The sequence below is a fragment of the Notothenia rossii genome, assembly GCF_949606895.1.
Source record: "Notothenia rossii genome assembly, chromosome: 1".
Lineage (NCBI taxonomy): Eukaryota > Metazoa > Chordata > Actinopteri > Perciformes > Nototheniidae > Notothenia > Notothenia rossii.
In genome coordinates, this window is record NC_136912.1 from 95,541,093 (window position 1) to 95,551,096 (window position 10,004).

At 45.5% G+C, this 10,004-nt stretch overlaps 1 protein-coding gene across 2 annotated transcripts in view; it reads left to right on the plus strand.

Moving 5' to 3' along the window:
• wwc3 (WWC family member 3) overlaps positions 1-9,700 on the plus strand; it is a 46,455-nt gene extending 36,755 nt beyond the window's left edge. Inside the window, exons 17-23 of one of the 2 annotated variants that reach the window (XM_079664974.1) lie at positions 393-472; positions 554-671; positions 2,562-2,726; positions 3,165-3,257; positions 4,272-4,490; positions 6,414-6,541; positions 9,217-9,700. In XM_079664974.1, the coding sequence (XP_079521100.1) occupies positions 393-472; positions 554-671; positions 2,562-2,726; positions 3,165-3,257; positions 4,272-4,490; positions 6,414-6,541; positions 9,217-9,283 (870 nt within the window). In that variant the 3' untranslated portion in view covers positions 9,284-9,700. The remainder of the gene's footprint in view (positions 1-392; positions 473-553; positions 672-2,561; positions 2,727-3,164; positions 3,258-4,271; positions 4,491-6,413; positions 6,542-9,216) is intronic. The other variant, XM_079664975.1, reaches the window with a different exon arrangement.
• The last annotated feature ends 304 nt before the right edge of the window (positions 9,701-10,004 follow it).

The following is a 10,004-nucleotide window of genomic DNA, read 5'->3' on the forward strand; positions in this document are numbered from 1 at the left end:
TGCAGCTCGTGTGTGTGTGTGTGTGTGTGTGTGTGTGTGTGTGTGTGTGTGTGTGTGTGTGTGTGTGTGTGTGTGTGTGTGTGTGTGTGTGTGTGTGTGTGTGTGTGTGTGTGTGTGTGTGTGTGTGTGTGTGTGTGTGTGTGTGTGTGTGTGTGTGTGTGTGTACCTGGTTCTCTGTGTGTTTGTGTGTGTGTGTGTGTGTGTGTGTGTGTGTGTGTGTGTGTGTGTGTGTGTGTGTGTGTGTGTGTGTGTGTGTGTGTGTGTGTGTGTGTGTGTGTGTGTGTGTGTGTACCTCCCAAACATTACATAACAATAAGTTAAAGCGATAAAAAGACAACCCCCTGCAGATGTGTGTGTGTGAGGAATGTCTGACAGTTCCTCTGACGTTATAGGACGCCCTGCTGTCACGCAACAGCTCCCAGCTGGAGGGGGGGGAGGCGGCGCAGCAGAGGAGGGGGGAGGCGTCAGAGAGGTAACAGCCGCTCCAGGTGTATAACACAGGAATGACCCCCCCCCCTGCAGGGTTTCAGTGATACAGTGTGTGTGTTCTCAGGAGCTGGCAGGCGGACTCGGTGGACAGCGGCTGCAGCAACAGCACCGCTTTCATCCCCCCCACTGAGGGGCCGTGTGCAGAGGGCGTCACCAGCAGGGGGCCGAGCGGCAAAGTTAAGGTGAGGAGGAGCAGGTTCAAAGGTCACCTGTTATTTGTCTTATACGTGTGGAGACATTTCGATCAGCCTTCTCCCTGTAGTGCCCAATGTCATTGTCCTATTCTACTGTCTTGGAATGGACATTGAAGAAGAGTGAAGGGTGGATTTACAAATGGATATGGATTTATGGTTTAATGGAGGACATTTTTGTTTGGGTGCATTCACACCTAATAGTCCGCTCTCTGGTGCGCTCCAGACCACAGTTTGTTACATGGTTTCATTTTTCAGAAGGTTCGGTTTGCGTTCACACGGGCAAAACTCAAACAGACTATAAACTTTAAACACAAGTGATGTGCACAGAAATGCTGTTCAACCATTGGTCAGACATTAAAGGGGTAAAAACGCAAATCCCGGCCATTTCTAGCGGAGCCTCCGCCATGGAGCATCAGCACTTTCGGCAGGTTATTCTCATGCTGCTGTTAATCTGGAGATCAACAGACACTAGCGGCCCGCGCATATGATTATATAATCACACAACGTCCGTTAAAAAACATTATTACATGGCTTTGTTGAATACTCGATTCTGATTGGTCAATTCAGAACACGTGACACGTTGTTAATCCAGAACAGACAGACCGCTGTCAAGGATTTATTGACGGTTGTTAAGGACGCTCACATCTGCACAAAGAAGTCCGTTCGATTTAACTGGATACAGTTTGGCTGAAAAGCAATGCCGATCTAGATCCCTCCGCTTCGCGTCGGGCTCCTGTTCAGCCTGTCGGTGTTATTTTCCCCATAATGACCGCGCCACTGCACATTATCCATGAGAGACGTTCTGCAGTAAGGAGGGGCGTTTCACCGACGACAGCTGTTCTTACTTTTATGTAGTAGTTGACGGAGAATTTTTACTTTACACGACACTGTTCAGCACTTCATTCTGCTTCACTCTTTAACTAAACAACCGCGGATGTCTTGAAAGACTCTTTCGCTAAAGATGTTGAAGATATCTGCGTTCTTGTGACACGTAAATACTGCGCTTCCTATGTTTTGGTGCGGACTGCGTTCACACCAGGAATGATGAACCGCTCCAGAGTTCGCAAGCAAGCGCTCGGAGACCACCTATTTTAGCGGACCAGAGTCCGGTTGTTTAGTTCACTTAAGAGGTCTCGGACTGTGTTCACACCGACCCAAATGAACCGCACCAAGCGGCTAAACGCACCAGGGTTCGATTCAACCGGACTATACAAGGCAGGTGTGAACGCACCCGAGTATTTATGGTTAGGATTGGTCGACTGTTTTTTTTTTTTGAATATATGTGATCATTTATATACTGGGGACGTTGGGAACATATCCACCACTTTGCATTCGGATAATCTGATAAACAAAATCTGGAAACAAAGAATGGTCCACTTTGAGAACATGTACAATCTGGAGGACCGTTCTCTCCTTCTGGCTGTTTTCCTGAAACCCCATGTTTTATATTAGTAATAATTGAGTTGAGAACAGCTTAGCAGCAGCTTTGCGCTATCAAAAAAGTATTGTAACTAAGAATATGTACATCTGTATATATGCATGTATTGTTTGCAGGGTGGGCGCTTAATGCAGTATTGCTTTTTTAAATCTGAAAGAAGTGTCGCCAAGGCTTGTTCTAACAAAGAGACCCCCTCCCCACGATGAGGAGACAGTTACTGTGTTCGGGTCAGATCCTCTTTATCTACGTTGCTCTGCTCCTCTTTTGATTTCCATTGACTTTCTTTATTACTTTATTAAATATAATATAATGTTTATGAATCATTGAGTCGTTTCTTTTGAGGGAATGAAAACCTCTCGTCCTGAAGGAAGCAGCTGATGGGGGGGGGGGGGGGGGGGTTATAGACACAGCTACATATATATGTATTCCTCTGTCTGCAGGTGGAGAAGGGCACCATGACGGAGGCTCTGATCCCCGATCCGGTGAGGGTCCGGTCCAAAGAGAGGGGGGGCCGCTGGGGCCACGCCTCCCCCTTCATGAGGGGCAGCACCATCGTCCGGTCGCAGACCTTCTCCCCCGGGGCCCGGAGCCAGTACGTCTGCAGGGTGAGACGTTTGTTTTAATAATCTAAGTTCAGTTAAAGTAACCAGCATCACCGTGCATGTGCACCCGCTGCAGAGAGCTTTGTTGTTACCAGGGATACAGACGTGTCACCTTAATTAGCCGTTTTGATTCGTGTAGTTCTGCAATAAATATATTTTTGGTATTGGAGATTTAAGATAAGAAACATATTTCACTGTGGAGAAGTGAGATGGATTCCTGATAGAGCGAGGAGAAGCAAAACACAGAGAAGAGAAGCGCTTCTGACCGAGATCTGTTGTTGTTGTTGATCTGTTGTTGTTGTTGTTGTTGTTGATCTGTTGTTGTTGTTGTTGATCTGTTGTTGTTGTTGATCTGTTGTTGTTGATCTGTTGTTGTTGTTGTTGTTGTTGTGGTTGTTTTTGAGTGTCTCTGGATATAAACTGTCTGTCTGTGTGTTGCAGTTGTATCGCAGCGACAGCGACAGCTCCACTCTACCAAAGAAAACTCCGTTTGTCAGGAACACTCTGGAGAGGAGAACGCTGAGATACAAGCAGGTACATTCTGCTCTTTCTCTGGAGGGAGGGGCTCTGTTTCTACTGAGGGGGGGTCTGTTTCTACTGAGTGAGGAGGGCTCTGTTTCTACTGAGGGGGGGTCTGTTTCTACTGAGGGGGGGTCTGTTTCTACTGAGAGGGGGTCTGTTTCTACTGAGGGGGGGTCTGTTTCTACTGAGCGAGGAGGGCTCTGTTTCTACTGAGTGAGGAGGGGTCTGTTTCTACTGAGGGGGGGTCTGTTTCTACTGAGTGAGGAGGGGTCTGTTTCTACTGAGCGAGGAGGAGTCTGTTTCTACTGAGTGAGGAGGGGTCTGTTTCTACTGAGCGAGGAGGGGTCTGTTTCTACTGAGTGAGGAGGGGTCTGTTTCTACTGAGCGAGGAGGGGTCTGTTTCTACTGAGTGAGGAGGGGTCTGTTTCTACTGAGTGAGGAGGGGTCTGTTTCTACTGAGTGAGGAGGGGTCTGTTTCTACTGAGCGAGGAGGGCTCTGTTTCTACTGAGTGAGGAGGGGTCTGTTTCTACTGAGGGGGGGTCTGTTTCTACTGAGTGAGGAGGGGGTCTGTTTCTACTGAGCGAGGGGGGGTCTGTTTCTACTGAGGGGGGGGTCTGTTTCTACTGAGTGAGGAGGGGTCTGTTTCTACTGAGCGAGGAGGGGTCTGTTTCTACTGAGCGAGGAGGGGTCTGTTTCTACTGAGTGAGGAGGGGTCTCAGTGCACTGTATTCAACACTTCACTGCCCCCCAAACATTTAAAACAGGAGAACCACTGATCTCTCCGACGGCCCAGAAATACCTTTATTTTGAAAGAACAGCTGTAGTAATACTTTTATTTTGAAAGAACAGCTGTAGTAATACTTTTATTTTGAAAGAACAGCTGTAGTAATACTTTTATTTTGAAAGAACAGCTGTAGTAATACTTTTATTTTGAAAGAACAGCTGGAGTAATACTTTTATTTTGAAGGAGTGCTTAACTCGCTCCCGTTGTGAACGCGTCTCATCTAAACGTCTCTCTCTCCCAGCAGCAGTCGTACCGCTCCTCCCTGGCGGAGCAGCCCACCCGGACCTCTCTGGACCTGGAGCTGGACCTCCAGGCCTGCAGGAGCCGGCAGAAGCAGCTTCTGGAGGAGCTGAGCTTCCTGCGGGACCTGAAGCTGCGCCTGGAGGCCCCCCAGGCCCAAGACCCCCCCGAGCTGAGGGACGAGCGCTTCTGCTCTCTGCTGAGGGAGGCGCAGAGACAGGTGGGGGTTCAACAACATCCACTCTCAGGACACCGTATCATACTGGTTTAAATCATATCTCTCTATTCACCAGTTCATCCGACTCAAAGCTTCCAGATCACAGCCTCTCCCAGTCAGTGGCAGCGCTGGGGTGTGGCTGGGGTGGGCTACACCCATAGCAATAAATGTCTTAGCCCCACCTTAGCCCCACCTTAGCCCCACCTTAGCCCCACCATGAACAATGATGTTAAAGTAAGCAAAATAAAGTCCGCCAACTCGCGGAGTAAATCACACAGACAGCAGTTAGTCAGATTGATTTCAGCAGCCACTTGTCTGGAAATACCGAAGACTAGAAACGGTTTTGAAAACTTTTGTCACGTAGTGATCGTCTTCTCAATAGAACATCTTTGATAATGTCTTCTGGCCAATCAGAATCAAGATAACGCCGTGGTGTTGTTGCAGGAAGTCCCGACGGAGAATACTTTTGCTTTAGTACATCTCCATATACATCGATACAACATTACGTGTTGATAGAAATCAACATGTAATGAAATAAGACCCCACGGTTTGATGATTGATAGGTGTGTGGGCTGTCTTTCATTCTGACACACAGAACACTGGGGGCTATCCACCCTTATCCACAAAGTAAAGTCATTCACAGCCCCTCCCCTCTCCTCTCTGTGAGGAGCAGCAGGTTCAGCTTTCAGAGCAAAGTAACACAAAACTAAAATGGCATTCATTTTTTTAAATATGTCGTGTAGTAATAGATTTATTATTTTCCTTCTCAAGAGAGCACCAGAATGTGTATTTTATGTTAGTATTTCAAAAAATCTCCTGGGGGAGAATCCCCCAGACCCCCCTGCAGGGGTTGGGGTTTCAGCATGTCAACTCTCTCACCTGGGGGGAAGTCGCAGGATTGGCTCCAGGTCGCCCTTTTTATTTACTACAAGAGAAATGTGCCTTTTTATTTCATACAGTTCAATTTGGATTGAGACAGGGAAATAATCTAAACCTCACGTGTGGCGTTTCGCTGTCAAGGGGGGCGTGCATGTAATTACAAATACTGACTTGAGCCCCCCCACTGTATGGGTTAGCCCTGCCATAGATTACCCAACACAAACACTCTGGAGCCGCCGCTGGCCCCAGGGCTCTGTCCTGGAGCCTCTTCTTTTCATCATCTATCTACTTCCTCTTGGCCATATCTTCAACATTCACTTTCATCGTTACGCGGTGTTCTCCAAACCGACCTCCATCCTCCCTCCCACCTCCCTCTCTGATGCTTACAGGGAAACAACTAGTGCGCTTCTGCTGCCTGTGAGGGAGGCGCAGAGTGGGGGCACACAGATCCACTCTCAGGGCACCGTACAGATATAATAATAATAATAAACTTTAGGTAACACTTTAGGTCAGGGGTCAAACTCAAATCCTCATTCAGCGAGTTATTTTGAGACAACTAACCCTTGTAGTTTCACGTCTTGTTACATAAGAATAGACCATATTTGTTTGGTGAGTGGGGGTCACATAGATCCCCCCTCTGTCAGGACACAGATATAATATCCATATATCGCCCCAGGGAGAGAGGGGGTCCCAAACTGAGGTCCTTCCCTCCTCGGTCATTTGTATAGCGCTTTTCCTAATGCTCAAAGACGCTTTGTATAAAATCAGAACACAAACAGCGAGATGTGAGATTATTGTGACCCATGGAGAGGGGGGTGTTATGTGCTTAGTTACGACTCTGCACACATTTGAGTACGCATGCGGGTGTATGTTGTCTGTGTGTATGTTACGTCTGGATGTGAAACTGTACAAAGAAAACTAAGTAAAATGGGGGGGGGTGTTAAGTGAATTTTGAGAGATTCAAGATGTTTAATGAAGGTAACTAGGAGGCCAGACTGCTAACTCCTGTTTGTTTGTTTGTGTTGTTGTTGTTGTTGTTTGTTTCAGGCGGGTCAGAGTCAGCAGCAGCAGCGTCAGGAGGAGGCGGCGGAGAGGAGGCTGAGGAAAGCCTCCAAAGAGGTGCTGCAGATGAGGGGGCAGAGCCAGAAGGAGCCCCTCCCCGTGCAGACCTTCAGGTAAACAAACATAACAACAACAAGTCCCTACCTTCAGGTAAACACGAACAAACAACAACAAGTCCCTACCTTCAGGGGCCTGTACTACGAAGCTGGTTCAACCTAACCTGGATATGTTTGAGTTAGCCGGTTGGCTTAATCCAAAACATACGCGCTCTCGCTAAACGGTACTACGACGCTGGTTATCAACTTGTTCGCTCAAGCCAGCCGTGTCCTATCTAGTTAGGAGCGTTCACATGAAAGGGGTGGTATCTGGAGCATTCGACCAATCACAAACATGGAGAAGCTACTGACAGCGCCGCGTCATACTTCCTGAATGAAAAGTCAACTATAATATTAGACACATGAAGAAGTTAAACTTTAAACATCCATGACTTAAACACTTGATCCAGGATCAAAGCCACATAGCTGCACCTGCAAGGTGAATACAGCTGGTAACAGAACAAGTGTTTGAATGCGTACATGAACAGGTTTATGATATCACTGCCCCGTCTAACACACCATCTGACTTTCATTACATTTGACTCGAGTGTTTCCTCAACTTAATGTGTTGCTTCAAATAATCCTTCTGCATCCAGTATGTGACACTGTGAGTGTTGCACGGCCAGATACGGCTCAGCTGACTCAGATAAGGAGATGATACATTATGATGTGATATGCCGCGGACTGTACTTAATGTTACTCTGATCCGGTTACTTATGTTGTGGCAGATATTTAAGTAAGCTTTCTTAACGCTAATGTTATAATAGTCAGATTGCTCTGAAGATGGGAGGTGATATTCTATTCATGTTCACGTTCACACAGTCGGTGAGTTTTGCCGGCCGTCTTTCCTGCAACGGCAGATTTTCTGTATTTCCTTTCTCCTGTAATATGACTTGATCGCTTTAAACTCCGCACACTGAGCTCTGATTGGTCAGCAGGCAGTGCTTTCACTGAGTTGAGCTCTTAGCCTGCAACCTAACCTGCTCCGGGGCAGGTTAGCCGCTCAGCATCAGTTACCATGGAGATCTAGCCTGCTAAAAAGAGAACCAGCGTCATAGGACAAGAAACCCAGAGTTTACCTGAAGTTAGCCGCTAAGAGAACATCCAGCTTCGTAGTACACCCCCCAGGTGAACACTAACAAGTCCCTACCTTCAGGTAAACACAAACAAACAACAACAAGTCCCTACCTTCAGGTAAACACAAACAAACAACAACAAGTCCCTACCTTCAGGTAAACACAAATAAAGGTTGCAGTTGAATCGTCCAAAAATCAGCTCCTATCGTCTTTTCCTATCCACTATTCCTCGACCTGTGGGAAACGCCACGGGGTGAAGGAATAGTGGATAGGAGAATTCAAAAGGACTTAGAAGAAGACGACCAGATAATTGTAGAACAACATTAAAAAGATCATATTTTGGGAGAATGATTAAACCACAAGCTTAAAATCATCATATCGTTGAATGAGATCTAATCTATTCCATCACAACAGGGTTTCCCTGAAGCAAAGCCCTCTGAGTTTCTCCTATGACTCCTGTTTCCTATGTTTCCTTTTGTTGGACACACAGAGAGCTGTGTCAGACTCGCCGCTGGTTTAGTTCAAACTCCACTCCTTCTGAGTTACTGGACGTTTATAGATCCCATGAAACACCCCCCGTCCCCCCCCCGTCCCCGTCACCTCGTAACTCCAACTAAAACTTTAGCCCCGCCCCCAAAGCAAAGCGCAAGCTGCAATGAAAAAATGCATTAATAAAACGTGCAAATACATTCAAATGAACTTCAAAGCGTAAAGCCACACGTTACAGGCTTTGTTAAATCCTGCTGATCTTCCCACGCATGTCGTTTAAAGCTGTGATGCAGTAAAGGGTTTGATCTCTCCTTCTCATGGAGGCAGCAGTATTTACTCTAAAGGCGCCTGGAGGGAGACTCTGACAGTGGAGGTTCAGACCTCAAGATCCTTAGAAGCTGCGTAAACACACGGGGGGGGGGAACCGGCTCACCTGGATCACCTGACGCTCACCTGTTCTCTCTAACTCCTCCTCGTTAAACCTCCTGTCACACGTTGCTCTGAACGCTGCGAGTCTCTGGCCGCTCAAACAACTACAGCATGGCTCCACAGGGACTACAAACAACCCATAATGCACCAGTGTCTGGAGGAGTGCTCTCCATTCAGATACACTTAACTTAAATACGAAATATGTTATTATCTTGTCTTGTTTTTGACACAGCATGTCAGATAGGACGAAAACATCTTATTTATTTTACATACCGAGAACGATGTTCTAATGTTTAGAAACCTGGGAATATTTATTTGAATTCCTACATTTGGAATAGTTCGTGTAACTGGCACAGTGCACGTGAATAGGGTTTCTGTAAATGGAGGATATTTTTCACGACTTTTCATTCAGAAATTCTCTCTCTCTTTATTTTCTACATATTGTTTTACCTAAACCAAAAACTATTTACAAACCATGAGACCAATTCCATTTCTTTTAAATATATTTAGTTTTAGTTTGTACTTGTTCCGGGACATTCATTACCCGGATATCGGATATTTGTCATCTGTTGTCTCCGGGCAGATTTCACAATACATGTTTTTGTGTATTTGTATGTATTTTATTTTTGGGACATTTCATTTTCTTGGGATTCATCAGGATCTGTGTGAGTTTCATAATAACTGTATTTTATTCCGCAGAGAGAAGATGGCTTTTTTCACGAGACCAAGGTTCAACATCCCTCCCCTCCCGGCGGACGACGTATGACGGTGTTTTTGTGATATTATTATGAAGTATTTGTCGTATTTTCTGAGCTCATGAAGTTTTTCTCGGAGGACGCCGTACTGTAACTTATTTTATAGTACTTTCCTTGAAGGAAACGCTTCCTGCTTTAACTGTGTTTTATTTTGTAGCTTTGAACGAATAGCACTTGGATGTTTTTACAGTTACCTGGAACGCCTCTGTTTCTAATTCTTAAAGTTATTTACATCAAATGTCACTTTGTAATCCACTTTTATTACAGATGTCCTTTTGTTGTTGTGTTATTAAAGTTAATATTATTTTGTGTACTTTTCAATATATGGATGAATATATGAGACACTGTATTCAGATTTTTTTATGATGTCTGTATCTGCAGTGTTACCTCGAAGATAAATCATTAAACACGCCTCAGCTCTTCTTTCAGGAAGTCACTAAGTACTTTCACTCAAGAACTTCAGTACAAATATGAGGTACTTTTACTGAGTATTTCACTTTATGTTACTTTTAAGCAGTGGTGTAAAGTAAAGTACATTTACTCAAGAACTGGACTGAAATTCTCTTTCGAGGTACTTTACTTGAGTATTTCCATTTGATGCTACTTTGTACTTCTACTACAGTACAGTTCAAGTACAAGACCTGAGTACTTTTACTCAAGTACAACATCTGAGTACTTCTACTTTTACTCAAGTACAAGATCTGAGTACTTCTACTTTTACTCAAGTACAAG